At 40.9% G+C, this 15,333-nt stretch overlaps 1 protein-coding gene and 1 non-coding gene across 2 annotated transcripts; one reads left to right on the top strand and one right to left on the bottom strand.

Moving 5' to 3' along the window:
* Positions 1 to 4,932: 4,932 nt before the first annotated feature.
* On the top strand, positions 4,933 to 8,613 carry LOC141590752 (cysteine-rich receptor-like protein kinase 10). Its single transcript, XM_074411315.1, has 7 exons — positions 4,933 to 4,957; positions 6,079 to 6,123; positions 6,218 to 6,360; positions 6,720 to 6,930; positions 7,610 to 7,850; positions 8,055 to 8,202; positions 8,290 to 8,613. Exons 1-7 carry the CDS (start codon positions 4,933 to 4,935, stop codon positions 8,611 to 8,613), a joined length of 1,137 nt encoding a protein of 378 aa, XP_074267416.1.
* Positions 8,614 to 13,797: 5,184 nt separating this feature from the next.
* On the bottom strand, positions 13,798 to 13,904 carry LOC141593751 (small nucleolar RNA R71). The gene has a single exon (XR_012521818.1). It is a non-coding gene; the product is annotated as a small nucleolar RNA R71 (small nucleolar RNA).
* Positions 13,905 to 15,333: the final 1,429 nt, after the last annotated feature.

Genomic DNA, 15,333 nt, shown 5'->3' with positions numbered 1-15,333 from the left:
TTCTTTTCTATTTGATTTTCTTTCTCGCATTTTTCACGACTTGTTCACCTCTTATTAAACAAAAGTAGCCAAAGTTGCATTTCACTCATGTGGCATTTCGATCATACACCTCAAGATAAGTCAAAATTTCAACCCAAATATACTCCACAATGACGAACTACTCAACCAAGGTGAGTTGTTTATGGGATGTAGTTGTTTTGTTGGCAATAGAAATGATAAGGCTTAGGCTCAAAATGGGTTAACAAAAGGAAATGATTGACTCAAGGGCATAACAAAAGCTTATTTGGCTATTGTGAGGTTACTTTATTGAACAAAATTGCCTCAATATGCACATCTACACTTCTACGGTAAGGAATGAGCACCATACTTGTGCGTTTTGACATGACATACCACGTAAGGAGAACTACTCTCATAACCTAAACGAGACCGGTTTGATGGACCGGCCATAAGGAGGCTCTATCCTCACATTTTAGTAGCTATATCGGACCAAGGTAAAGTCTCGGGTCTAATACGGTCTCACAAGGTGGTCGTTACTTGGTTGTTAAGCTAGACTTCCGGGTTTTTGCAAGCAAAAACCCTAACATGTGTCATCAAAAGGCACGAGCTATCAAGAGGGAAATGACACGGACAAAACAATTATCATCATTGACGACATATACCCTCCACATTCAGACCATCTATGCAACTATTTACATACGAGATGCAACGTGTATGAAATGCAACTAAACATATGAACAAACTACGTGAATGCAAGAGTGAACACATATATTCATGTCTAATCTAAATGCATACAAGTTCTAGTTCTAACAACACACCAACAACACACGCATATCCAAAACGGTTCCCAAAAAGAACACCCACATCACATATCCCGTCCTCCTCCATGCTTATATATACAAAAAGAAAAGAAAGGATAAAGGAGAAAGAATTGGAAGAATTTTACCAAGCGTCTTCTCCGATGATTCATGTGTTGCCTATCAAAATGGTTAGGACAAATGCAATATATATAGTATAATATAAACAATGCAATTTTTTCAATTTTTAGGCATTTTGTATTTTTCTCAAATTAACAAGCAAATATATACAATTATAAACAATATGCACAAAGTGGATATTTCCCTCCCCACACTTGAGATTTACATTGTCCTCAATGGAACAAAGCATAGGGAGAGAATAGGAAAATTAAAGAACATATTTTTGCGTTTTTTCAAATTTTTCAAATTAAGAACATGTTTTTGTAATTTTGAAATATTCATTTTTTTGAATTTTTGAATTTTTTGAAAGAAAGGTGCAATAAAATAAATAACATGTTTTTGAGATTTTTCAAAGTTTTCAATTTTTTTTTTTGGTTTTTATATAATGGAATAAAAATGCAAGTAAAGTATAAGTAAGGGAAGAGAATAAATACAATTTAGTGGTTATTGAGGGACTCCACCAAACCTCTCATGCAAAATTGTCTTGCTTGAATCTCCACTTAGCATGATCCATGTCACTCAAGGCACGGAGAAGACGGTCAAACGCTCTATCAAAACCTTCAACTAGAAACAAGGAGTGCCAAGCTATAGCAAACCGCACCCGACCTCTCTTCCAACGCTTCCTCCCATTCTTCCTCTTGCTCCTCTCGGTATTGTTTCTAGGATCCTCTTGGTGTATAGGATCCTCAATTTCAATGTAGTGGCTAGAAGGAGAGAGAGACGGAATCTCATAAACCTCATAGAATGAGGAAGCATCCTCATGGTCATCAAGACAAGGAGAGTGGTGAAGAATAAGAGGTGGAGGAGTCAACATCTCAACATTGAGGTTCATAATATCATCTTTTGTATCCAAATTCTCTTGACTCTTCAATTGAACCGAATCACTACCAAAGACGAGAGCTTCAATTTCTTCCAAGCTAGAGTCAAAACTACAAGGGTCGTAGTTTTTCTCATGGCTCCTCAACTCTCCCAAGATGGCAAGTTCGAATTCATCAACCTCCATTTCCCAACTTTTTCCTTCTTCCCCACACTTGTCATTGACAATCACTTCCTCTTCAAATATTTCGGTAGGAGGTGGTAGAAGGGAGTCTTCCTCATTATCATAAACATCCCAAATAGGGGCACCAAGCTTTTCATAACTTCCCTCCCCACACTTATCATTTTGCAATGAGTCTTCATAAGTGTCCCATTTGGGAGGGCCAAGTTCATCTTCCTCACAACTCTTGGTATACTCCATTCCACCTCCATTAAGAGCCATCTCCAAGGCATCAACTTGAGCTTCCCAAGAATCATTTGAAGAGTCATCTAGCCAAGACCCAACATCAAGTAATGATTTTGGGGAGTTCAAATACAATTCAATTTCCTTCATAATTTGAGGTTCAAACTCACTTTCCCTCAAACCATCTTCATTAAAATCTTCTTTCATATCAACATCCAAAACATCCACTATATAGCAAGAGTCACTCATAGAGGAAAACTTCCTGGACTTGTTGAATTCAAACTCAATCTTCTTATGCAAAAGCTTACACACTTGAAGGAGCGAGTTAGCAAGACAAACGGCACACCAAGGTGTGCAAAGCAACTTAGACTTAGTCTAAACTAGAACAAAACAACTAATATCATGCCAATGCTCCCCGGCAACGGCGCCATTTTGATAGCGGGGTTTGTCGCACTCCCCCGATCAAACAAATAACTCAACTAATGTAGTAGGGTAGTCGAGGTCGAATCCACAGGGAGCATGGGTGATTACTAATTGTCTATATTCTTATGCTTAGCTAAGTCGGAAATATTTGGATGAGGTAGTAAACTAAACAACTAAACTAAATAAAATAAAATGCAAATTAACAAAAGATGATAAAAGAGTAAGAGAGGATTAAAGTTGTAATTCAAATAATTAAAAGGCCTAGAACTCGGTTCTCCCACAACAATTCGTAATTCCACATACTAATTCCCTAGGCTAATCACTCGGGTAGACAAGTAAGGAGGAGATTGCTCTAATTCGCCTAAGACCCCCCTCTCGGGTTCGAAGTAGGACACTAGCACTACCCACCAACCCCCCTCTCGGGTTCGAAGGTCGGAATCCTTAACTCAACACCCAACAACCCCAAAAATGTGCACTTTTCCAAGGAGGTCAAGAAATCGGTCAAGGTCATTAAGTACTCATCATAATCCGGGTCATCCCACTCCCTCTCTCAAGGGTCGATTTCAAACGCTAATTTAGAGGTGCCCTACCCTGTTCTCCCTTTCGGTCTCAACCAAGGTTAGCAATAGGGTCGAATTCCGGGTATCCAAATCACAACCTAACCAACTCTCGTTGGTGGACAAGGGTCACAAGTCGACACTACCCTAATCAATCCATAAACCCAAATCAATCCTCCAAACTACCCTCACCAATTTCCCCAAATAATTAGCCTTTATGAGATTCAATTAGTGAAATTACTCATGTCGGGTCAAACCGAGTCCTAGTAGAAGACTACTCACTAATCATGTTTCTTAAGACAAAGGAGACAATAAAGATGGATTCTTTAATCATGAACATGGTGGGAGAATAAATTCTACTACTAATCATGCAATTAATCAACAAAATTATGAGGAAAGGCAAATTAATCTAAGATGGAAAGAGATTAATGCAAAAAGACACAAACTTTAACAATAGCAACTCAAAGATTCAATCTTTGAGAGCAACAACAATGAAAAACAAAGAAAAGATGAACAAGAGAGAGAATAACATCAATTAGACAACAAAAGAGGAGAATTCAAACATAAACAATTAAACAAAACTTAAAAGAAGGCAAATGTAAACTATTGAAATTAAAGAGAGAAATAAGAGTAAAGAATTATACCAATAACATGGGAACTTGAATTGATGGAATGAAGAACTTGGATAAACAAGAGATTAATTAAACTAATTAAGGAATGATTACAAATTTTATTGAAGAAATATTGAAAGGGAAATATTTAGGGTTACAATATTGAGAGAGAATGAGAAGTCAAATCAATTTAAGGTAGTAATGTATGGGGTCTTGAGGGGTGTGTACCTAATGTTGACTAATGTAGTCTTTTTATACTCCTTATACTAATTACTACTAATAATTATAATAATATTAAAGTAATAATAATACTAAGAATCCTAAGAGGCCAAACAAAAGACGCATTCCCCAAAGTAATTGAACAAAAAGTAGACAAAAAGGACAAAACAAGGAAAAAGGACGAGCAGGGGTTCTTTGCCGGTCCACCGGCCGCCGGCCGTGTCACCGGCAGCGAGGCCATTGAGAAAAGAGCAGAAAAAAGGTGGGATGTGTGTTCTGCCGGTCAGTCGACCGTCGGGGCACCGGTAGAGAAGACAACGTTGATGCGAGTTTGTTGATTGTGGTGCGTTGTGCCGGCTAGACGGCTGCCGGTCCCTATACCGGTAGCGAGGCCATCACAAAAAGGAGAACAAATTGGTGTGTTTTGCCGGTTGATGAGTCGGCTGCCGGGGCACCGGCATGGAGCACAAACTTCAAATTAGCTCGGTTTTCGATTCCGAGCTCGAGTTTAGTTATGCTTTGATGACGGCTGATTGCTGGAGCGTGGTGGTTGTCGACAATGGTTGATTGCAGGTACATGTGAGAACCGGGTCGGGTTCAATCTTAATGGGTCTGAATTGTTGCTGCTGTGATGGCGGGATTGGTGATTGAACTGGTGGTGCGTGGGGGTACAATTGAGTTATGGACTGATTTGGGCTAGATGCAGGTGTGTATGGAGAAGGTAATGCGAGGTTGATGTCGGGTTTTGGTGATGGGAGCAGTTGAATGACGAAAATGGTGATGGAGGTGATAATTGTGTTTGATGATGAGTGCAGGGGACGAAAATGAATGTTGAGGAGTTGATGATGATGGTGAAGGTTTAGCTTAGAAAAGGAGCTGATGATGTCGAGTTGAGTAAGTAGAGGATGGTGATAATGAAATTGAAGGTAATGGTGAATTGCAGGAAGGTTGAAGGTGATGAAATGGTGGTCTAATGTGGAAATGGATTAGTAAAGGTGATGATGAAATGTCGTGATGTTGGTAACATGGAAATGGTGGAGTTAAATGAGAAAAATGGTGTGTTGGTGATGATGACACGGTCTTTGTCAAAGTCAATTGTTGACTTGTCATTCTCTTATTATAATAAGACTCGTCCCGACCCGCTTTGCTCTTCAATTTCCGTCTCACTATTCCGCCTTACTTCCCCGTTTCACCTACACACAATAATATTAATAAATAAGTAACATTAATACTAATGTAATATAAAAAGAATCGACTAATTGTTAAATATAACTACGACCACTAATTATTATAAATTAGTAAACTAAATGAGCTATTTAGACAATTAAGCACGCAAAATCGAGTCGTAATAAGATATAAATGCGGGGTAAAAAGTGACTAAAATACTATTTATCAACCTTACAAATTAAATACCATTTGTAAATGAGAATACTATAATAAGTGTTCCGGGTGTAATTACAGAGCAGTTATTTGTTACCACCCGTGCTTGTAGAATGACGTCTTTGGTTGAATCCTCCTTTCGGTCTCCTGAAACAATGAACAAACTGAGGGCTCGGCTTTGGACCGAGCGAACTCACTCCGACGCTCAAGTCAGTAAACTTAGAGAGAAGTTGTTGTTACTTGGCGAAGTATATATTGTAGAGAGATAAGGAAGATATTACCAGATGAATAGTGATTCTTAGGTTAAAATGTGGATCCTTTCCTCAATGAGGGTTGAGGAGTATTTATAGACTTTCACCTTTTGTCACGTAGTGGCCAAGTGGCCAAGTGGCTAGCAGGTGGAAAGACTGATCTACCCTCGGCCGAGGGACCCATGGCAGGCCGGCGGGCCCTGTTGACTCGCCGCCGAGGGGTCTTGGATATGAGTTCGCGGATATGTGCCCCGGCTGGCTAGTTGTCCTAGCCGAGGCACAAGAGACAGGCCGACAAGCTGCGTCGGTTAGGCTGTCTAAGTCGTTTGACTTGCTGTGGATATCTTTGACCTTGCTCAATGTGTTGACTCGGTCAGAGGGTGCAGAATATGCCCCATCAATAAGATTAAAAACCTTACTAATATTAGCTCTTTTCAAATACAGGTACAGTTGAATGTACTACAGTCGTTCTTAGCACAAATGATGAAGGTTTGTTCTTTTACTATGCCGACTTTTACTGTTTTACCTTGGTTGCTATTCGAACGAACACTAACCATATTTTTATAATATAATTTTCCTTTAGATAAAATGATAGAAAGTGATATAAGCAGCCATCTTGGAGATAAAGAAGTAGTACAATATGATTTTGCCACCCTTAAGATTGCAACAAGAGACTTCTCAGCCGAAAATCGGCTCGGAGAAGGAGGGTTCGGTATTGTTTACAAGGTAATCCCTTCATTATGTTAAGCTCAATTGTAAGAGCTCTCTTACCCCAAGCCGTGAGGTTGGGAGTTCAATTCTTACCTGCGATATAGTGCGGTTATTTAAGAAAAAAAATGTGTTAAGAAAGAGTACAACTCAAGATATATACCACATAACATGGGAATATCCCACGAAGATAGTTAACGAACCTGGGAGTTATTGTCCACTATACCTCCATTTTAATCACTGGGTTAAGACATTTTCGATATAGAACAAACTTAATGAGGGAGTATAATATTATCATTCATTTATGTATTTATTCGTTCATTCATGTTGGTGTTCAATAACCTTTTGCAAACAAATCCTTTGAAATATATCAACAGGGGACAATAGAGGCTGAAACCGTAGCCATTAAAAGGCTTTCTAACACATCTGGACAAGGTACCAAGGAATTCACGGCCGAGGCTCGCCTTCTGGCGAAGCTTCAACACAGAAGTCTTGTCAGATTTTTGGGCTTTTGTGTTGAAGGAAATGAAAAACTACTCGTCTATGAGTTTTTGTCTAATTCTAGCTTGGACCGCTTCCTTTTTGGTATGTTACTCTTTCAAATTTTCGTTTAATTCTATCCACCTTATATTATAGGGAGTAACTTATTAATCCTCGGTCTCATTCATTTATTTATCTTCTATTAAAATATCTAATCCGTAGTAGAGTAAAAGACCTATTAAATTTAGAAAATAAGAAACCTAAACAACCTTTCTGTAAAACAAGAAGAAAGACCAAATCAAACATGGGATTTTAGTGTCACCCCTCAACCCGAGCCACACACGACTCGCACCAAGGAACAAAGAAAGCGTGTATCGCACCACCTTGGGACTCGAGCCAGGTGAAACCGAATACGGTTTCTTCACGCTTCTTCTTCTTTGCTATTTCTTTGTTTCATTCCTGGCTTCTTCAAACTTCCTCTTTAACACACTCACAATACATACACCGATGCGACTTGACCGAGTTACAATCCAACCATTGTAATCATTCAAGCAGTGGCGGAGTCAGGATTTGAACTTAGGGGGGCGAAAAATTTTAGAGGGGGCGAACGACTAATTCTATAAGGTGCACTCGAAAAAATTTCGAAAAATTTAACTAAAACTTCGAAAATTTCATCCGCCGGGGGGCGACCGCCCCTGCTAGGGCCCCCCCCTAGCTCCACCACTGCATTCAAATGATTTTTGTTATGTGTTGGTAATTAACTTGTTTCTTGGCCTTTATGGCACTGAAGATCCAGAAAAACGTCCACTCTTAAATTGGGCAAGACGAAACAAAATAGTAGTTGGAATTGCAAGAGGTCTCCAATATCTCCATGAAGATTCACGATATACTATTATACACCGTGACCTTAAACCTGAAAACATATTACTTGATAATGAAATGAACCCCAAGATAGCTGACTTTGGCTTGGCAAGACTCTTCGAACAAGCACAAACATTTGGGAACACCATTCGCATAGCAGGAACACGGTACGTCTTTATGATTTCCTTAGTATTTCAACTTGGTGATTTTTGTTATTTTTTTCCTGTTAGGAGATTTACTTTTCATCATTGATGTTTCTTCTACAAGCTATATATTCACAATTTTTACCATGTATGATAGAATACAACAAGATGACTTATTGAATTATATTCTTATGGAAATCTTGAATTGATCTCAACTGATATATGAAGAGGATATATGGCACCAGAATGCTTGTCAGGGGAGTATTCGAGCAAATCCGATGTCTACAGTTTTGGTGTCATGCTTCTGGAGATAGTAAGTGGTCAAAGTAACAGAAGATTTATGCAGAAATCAAAGAAGCAGGACCTCCCAATTCATGTAAATTCCAGTACACAAAACAAAATTGAATATCTATCTAACCATATATGTCAGATCAGCTGATTAAATCTTTGTTTATATTGAAAGGCATGGATACTATGGTATGAAGAGAAATCCATGGAACTAGTAGACCCTGAACTGGACAAAACTTTTTCACGCACCGACATTGAGAGGTGCATTCAAATTGGATTGCTATGTGTGCAAGCAGATGCAGAGCAAAGACCCACCATGACCGAAGTGGTTCTAATGCTAACTGTCAGCGCGATCTATCTTACGTTGCCATCACCACCAGTGGTGACCTTCCCTCAACTAAAGGTTCTTTCGACTAACTCTACTGGTCAACAAAGTAATAGTGACCCGTTCTCCACAAAATCTATCACCGAGGATGACTTGTACCCAAAACCAAGATGATTTGCAATGCATTCACCTAGTGCTACAAAATGTGTCTTGAAATGTTCTATATGTGTGCACAAAAAAAAAATTGCATTCATATTGAACACTTCATTCAATCATGTTCATTTTAGTATGGTTCTGTGAGCCTATGTAAAGTTCTGTGATCTAATTTGCAATTACAAGAAACTAAATTTGATGAGATTGTTTTTTTTCTCATATTGAATTGCTACTTTTGGGTGAGTAGAATGTTAAGCAAATACTATCTCAACCTTATCAAGCTAATCATGCATCAAATCATTGAGCATATCTCGGTTGTTATAGTCTTCCATGTATATAGTTGGTAGATTATTTTGTTCCTATTATTTAGTTATTTTGTTGATATAGTTACCTAACTTGTATTATCTTCATATCTTTGTAACTAGTATAAATAGGTTGTAATTACTTCTTCATAATCATCAATAAACATCACTTCATTCTAACCTTTACATGGTATCACGATCCATCGCAGCACCCATGGCCAACCCTACCAATGCCCTCATCCCTAACTCGGCTGAACCCACCAAACCCCTCCTTTCCATTTCCTTTCCCACGTGCATCAAGCTCACCCTATCCACCTATCGCTCATGGCAATACCAAACAATCCGTCTCCTTCAAGGCTATAGCTTATTTTCCTATCTTGATGGAACCAACCCACCACCGTCATCCACCATCACACCCGCTGCCACTTATGCAAAACCCAACCCGGAACCCATTCCCAACCCCGCCTATATGACATGGTTTAAGCAAGACAACCTTATTCTTGGTGCCCTAGCCGACACACTCCACGACTTTGTATCCACCATTATCCTTGACGCCAATACCTCTCATGAGGCTTGGAAAACCCTTGCTCGCACTTACGCCAACCCCTCACGTGGGCATATCCTTCAACTAAAGGATCGCCTCAAACACATTACCCTCGGTGACTCCACTATTTCCGAGTACATGCTCTCTATTAAAGCATGTACAACCCAATTAGCTCAACTCGGTAAGCCCATGGATGATGAGGATATCACTGCTCAAATCATTCAAGGGCTTCCCGAAACCCTATACAAATCTGTCATTGATGCGGTTCGTGCCCGCGATACACCGATCTCGTTTGACAATTTTCAAGAAAAGTTAATTCAACACGAATTAACCGTCAAACGTGACACCCACACCACTACCTTTCCACCCTCGGCACATGCCGCCACCACTCGACCCTACCACAATCCTCCTTGCCATAACAACCAGCCCAACTCCTACCACCACTCTCAACCCCGCTCCACCAATTCTGGCACCTCCTCCTATCGCCAACAACCCGCCAACAATAGTGACCCGAAACCGTTTAAAGGCAAATGTCAATATTGTCAGGCCACTGGTCATGTCATCCGTGACTGCCCCGACTTCAAACGAGATTACCCGGATGTCATCTTTCCACCACCACCCACCCGTCAGCCTCGTCCCTACGCTCACAGAGCCACCGTACCCTTCCCTTCCTCCTCGGCCTATCTCATCGATAGTGGGGCCTTCCACCACATCACGAACGACCTTGCAAATCTCTCTCTCCATACACCTTATGAAGGTCCTGATGACCTTATTATAGGTGATGGGTCGGCTCTTCCCATCACACACAATGGTTCATTCTCTATCATTACCTCCTCTCAATCTCTTTTCTTTAATAATGTCCTTGTAGTTCCGTCTATTTCTCGTAACCTTTTATCTGTTTCTCAGTTTTGTAAGGGTAACAATGCAGTGGCATTATTCTCACCTTTTCCTTTTTGTTTTAAGGACCTCTCAACGGGTAAAACCCTTCTCCAAGGCCGGTTTCACGATGGCGTCTACCAATGGCAACCACCCGACCCGCGTCCTCAAGCTCATCACACCATCGTCTCGTCCTCAAGCGCTTTGTGGTATGCTCGCTTAGGACACCTATCTATTGCTACATTAAAGTTTTTAAATTTTCGCTAGAATTTCCGTATTTCCAATTTCTTACATTGCAATTCATGTTTAATCAATAAAAGCCACAAACTCCCTTTTTCGATTAACACAATTAAATCAAATGCTCCGTTAGATCTTATTTATTCCAATGTTTGGACGGCACCCGTCACGTCCCATGACTCATTTAAATACTATGTTCTTTTTGTCGATCATTATACGCACTACTTTTGGTTATATCCCGTCAAAAATAAATCGGACACATTAATAACATTCCAACGTTTCAAAGCAATAATAGAAAAATATTTCCAAAAGCCAATTCGACAATTCTACTCCGACAACGGTGGAGAATATGACAAATTGAACCCGAGTCTCCTAAATGACGGGTAACCCACTTAACTTCTCCACCACACACACCCGAACACATTGGGTTTGCCAAATGTGGACGCGGGCCACGGGGGCGCTTGGGACAAGCGTTTGCATTTGTGGAGTGATATACGATTAATTTACTTCTAATTCCCTCTCTCTTTTATGCATACCGACTCGTATCGAGTCGGTTTCGGGTGTTTTTCCTTGCATTTTGTGCCCAATGCCCGTACTTGTTACCTTGTGTATCCTTTTGTAGGAAATGATCCAAGTATGGAGAAATTGGGGCAAGAAAGGCACCCCATTGCCTTTACATGAAGAAGAGGTGAAGAAATGAAGACTGTGTGTTTTGCCGGCAGACCGGCAGCCGGTCTAGCCACCGGCAAAACACACCCCAAGAATCACTCAAGATTTTGAATAAAAGCTGAAGAAGGTGCTTTGTCGGCAGGCCGGCAACCGGCCCACCGGTAAAGCACAACAAGTGGAATTAAAAGAAGAATTGGAGGAAAAACAAGCTTGGCCTCGCTGCCGGTAGAGACACCCCGGCCAAACAACCGGCATTTCACACATCAACAAACAAGAGGAAGTCCTGAAGAAGGTGTTTTGCCGGCAGGCCGGCAACCGGCCCACCGGCAAAACACGGATGCCAGCAATTTTAAATCCTTGCACGGTTTTGCCGGTAGGACCACCGGCAGCCGGTCCACCGGCAAAACGCAGCAGCTGCGGATTTGGGCTTTTCTCTCTTTTCCTCCTCTTTTCTTCTTAATCTTGTACAAGCCTATAAATACCCCTTTCCTTAAACCCTTTGACACACAACCCTAGATCCAGAATATTTCCCCTTTCAAGTTTGAAACTTTGTTAATCTCTTTGTTAATCTTTCCTTAATTAAGAGAAGTTCTTCAATTAAATAGTGTTTGAATTTGGGTTTGTAAGAAGATTGAAGGATTTCCTTCTTTATTATTTCTATCCAAATTCCTCTTTTGCTATTGTGTTGGTATTAATTCTCTCCCTATTTTCATTTGTTTACATTTTGTTCTTCTTTCATGTTTGTTTGATTGTTTATGTTAAAATTGTTGTTGTTGTTTGGTTGTTGTTGTTATTTTCATCATTGTTCATCTTTTTATTGTTCATCTTTCCTTTACTTCTCTTTCATTTGTTCATCCTTGGATAGTTGTCCTCAAAGACTTAATCTTTGAGTTGATTTGGTTAAAGATTGTGTCTTTGAGTTTAATCAATCTAGTTATTAGATTAAATCATCTTTCTTTACAACTTTTGTTGGATTATTGCATGTTTAGTAGTAAGATTCACCTTCTCACCATGTTTGTGACCAAAGTTTCCATCTTTATTGTTTATTTTGCAATTAAGACCATGATTAGTGAGTAGTCTTCCACTAGGGCTCGGTTTGACCCAACATGAGTAATCTCGCTAATTGAATTTCATAAAGGCTAATTATTTGGGGAAATTGGTGAGGGTAGGTTAGAGGAATGACATGGTTTATGGATTGACTTTTGGGTAGTGTCGATTTACGACCCTTGACCACCAACGAGAGTTGGTTAGGTTGTGATTTGGTTACCCGAGATTTGACCCTATTGTTAACCTTGGTTGAGACCGAAAGGGAGAACCGGGGTAGGACACCTCTAATCTAGCGTTTGAAATCGACCCTCGAGAGAGGGAGTGGGATGACCCGGGAATTGATGGGGCTTAATGACCTTAGCAAGTATTGGACTACCTTGGAAAAATGCATGTTTTTGGGGTAGTCGGGTATTGAGTTAGGGATTCCGACCTTCGAACCCGAGAGGGGGGTTGGTGGGTAGTACTAGTGTCCTATTTCGAACCTGAGAGGGGGGTCTTAGGCGAATTAGAGTCGTCACCTCCTCACCTAACTACCCTTGTGATTAGCCTAGAAATTTAATTATGTGGAATTACGAATTGTTTGGGAAGAACCGAGTCTTAGGTTTTTAATATATTTGATTTACAACCAATTATCCTATCTTGCCTTTTTCCCTTATCTCTTATTTAGTTTGTTTTACCTTGTTGTTAGTAGTTCTAGCATAACCTTCTCCCTTTATTGTCGACTTAGCTAAACCATAGAGTTAAAACGATTAGTAGTCTTCCTAGCTCCTTGTGGGATCGACCCTTAATAGTGTACAACGATAAAATCGTGCACTTGCGAGGTATAGCTTGATACCATCAAGTTTTTGGCGCCGTTGCCGGGGAGTTCGGCTAGATATTAATTGTTTTCGTTCTTGTTTAGACTAAGTCTTTTGTTACTAACCCCTCTCTTGAGTATGTAGGACTTTTTGCATGGTTAGGAGAGCTCGAAGAGGTCAACCAATACGTCCGATTGACCACGAGATCGAAGCAACCGCGAGAAGACTAAATTCACTCCGTAGAAGAGGGCTTATAGAAACACCGATCCCTCAAGAAAATCCAGTAATTGAGGACCTTCAAGAAGAACCACGGGTCTTTGAAGCTTTCGAAAATCCTTTTGCAACACCGGAAACGGAAGTAACAATGGTCGCGGTTCCTATGAGAGACAACTTGGCTCCTAAAAAGGTGGTGAATCCGAGTATCGTGAAGCCACCTATTCAAGCCAACAATTTTGATGTGAAAGCCACCTTGCTACAACTTGTCCAAGGGAACCAATTCGGAGGGGGAGCCACCGAAAACCCCAACGAGCATCTCAACGAGTTCTTGGATAGTTGTGACATGTTCAAGGCCAATGGAGTGACGGAGGATGCCGTACGCCTTAGGCTTTTCCCTTACTCCTTGAGGGGAAGTGCCAAGGAGTGGCTTAAAAGTTGTGAACCCGACTCTCTTCGGACTTGGGACGATGTCTCTAAGGCTTTTCTCAACAAGTATTTCCCACCCCAACGAACCGCAAGAATCAAGAGTGAGCTCCAAGGGTTCACCCAACAAGAAGATGAGACCCTTTATGAAGCATGGGAGAGGTACAAAGGCCTCCAAAGGCTATGTCCTCACCACGGTATTGGGGATGATGAGCTCATCAACAATTTCTATGAAGGGTTAAACAATGAGATGAAGATGAACCTTGATTCCGGCTCGGGGAAGGGAGCATTGGATAAGATAGATCACAAGACGGCGAAAGAGCTCATTGAAGAAATGGCTTCTCGTACCTTTCATTGGAACAATGATAGGCACAAGAGGAAAGGGAAGTCAACGGTCGAATCGGCCAACAATGTGGAAGTGAAAGAGATGATAGAAGAGCTTAAGCAACAAGTTGCTTTGATGAGCTCAAGCAAAACATCTAGCAATTCTTCTATGAGAAACCAAGTCTATAGTTGTGAGCTTTGTGGAGACCAAGGACACCCACCCAATGAGTGTCCTTTGGTGGTTGGAGATGGAAGTTGTATGGAGCAAGTGAACGGGATATGGGAGTCTAGTCCGGCCAAGCAAGCATTTAACAACAACCAATATTACCCCGGAATGAGAGCCCACCCAAACTTCTCCTATGGCTCTCAAAATGTCCAAAACCCAACCTTCCAACAAAAATCACAACAACCAAACTTTCAAGCTCAAAAGCAAAATACAACATTCAACCAAGGTCCACCGGGTTTCCAAGGAAGAACCTTCCAACCAAGACAACAATTTCAACCACTCAACCCACCAAGCAACCCACCTTTCCAACAAAACACCCAACCTTTCCAACAAAATTTCCAACCATTCCAACAACCCACCCAACCAAAGTCAAATGTGGAGCTCATGATAGAGCAATTAATGAGTTCTCAAACGCAATTCATCAACCATACCACTCAAAAACAAGAAGAGGCAACCACATCCATCAACCAACTAAGAACCCAAATGCAAGCTTCTCAACGGATGACGGACAACCAAATCTCCCAATTGGCTTCCCAAATGAGCCAACTACAAGCCTCCCAAGGGAAATTCCCGGGTAAAACCGAGGAAAATCCGAAAACCATGAATGCTATCCACTTGAGGAGTGGTAGAGATTTGGAAGACCGGGAATTTGTCAAGAAGAGGAAGAGTAGTAGACCGGGTAATGTCATTGAACCTCAAGTTGTGGTTGAACCTCCTAAGGTAATTGAAGAAAAGGGGGGGGGGGGGGGGAAGATGAACTCGTGGAAATTGTTGTGGAAACTCCAAAAGTGATTGATGAACCAACAAGGGTGGTTGAAGAGCCTCAACAACAAGTGGTAAGAACTTATGTACCACCGGTTCCCTTTCCACAAAGGTTGGCAAGAGCCAAACTTGAACAAAAGTATGGGAAGTTCATGGATATGATGAAGGGTATCAACATTACTATGCCTTTCATTGATGCCGTAAAGGAGATTCCAAGCTATGGAAAGTTCTTGAAGGAGCTCATCTCAAACAAAAACTCCTTGAGCCCGACAACTACGGTGAACTTATCCAAGGAGTGTAGTGCTATTCTCATGAATG

The sequence above is a fragment of the Silene latifolia genome, chromosome 7 (assembly GCF_048544455.1).
Source record: "Silene latifolia isolate original U9 population chromosome 7, ASM4854445v1, whole genome shotgun sequence".
In the NCBI taxonomy this organism is placed as follows: Eukaryota; Viridiplantae; Streptophyta; class Magnoliopsida; order Caryophyllales; family Caryophyllaceae; genus Silene; species Silene latifolia.
This window is presented reverse-complemented; position numbering and strand designations above follow the sequence as displayed.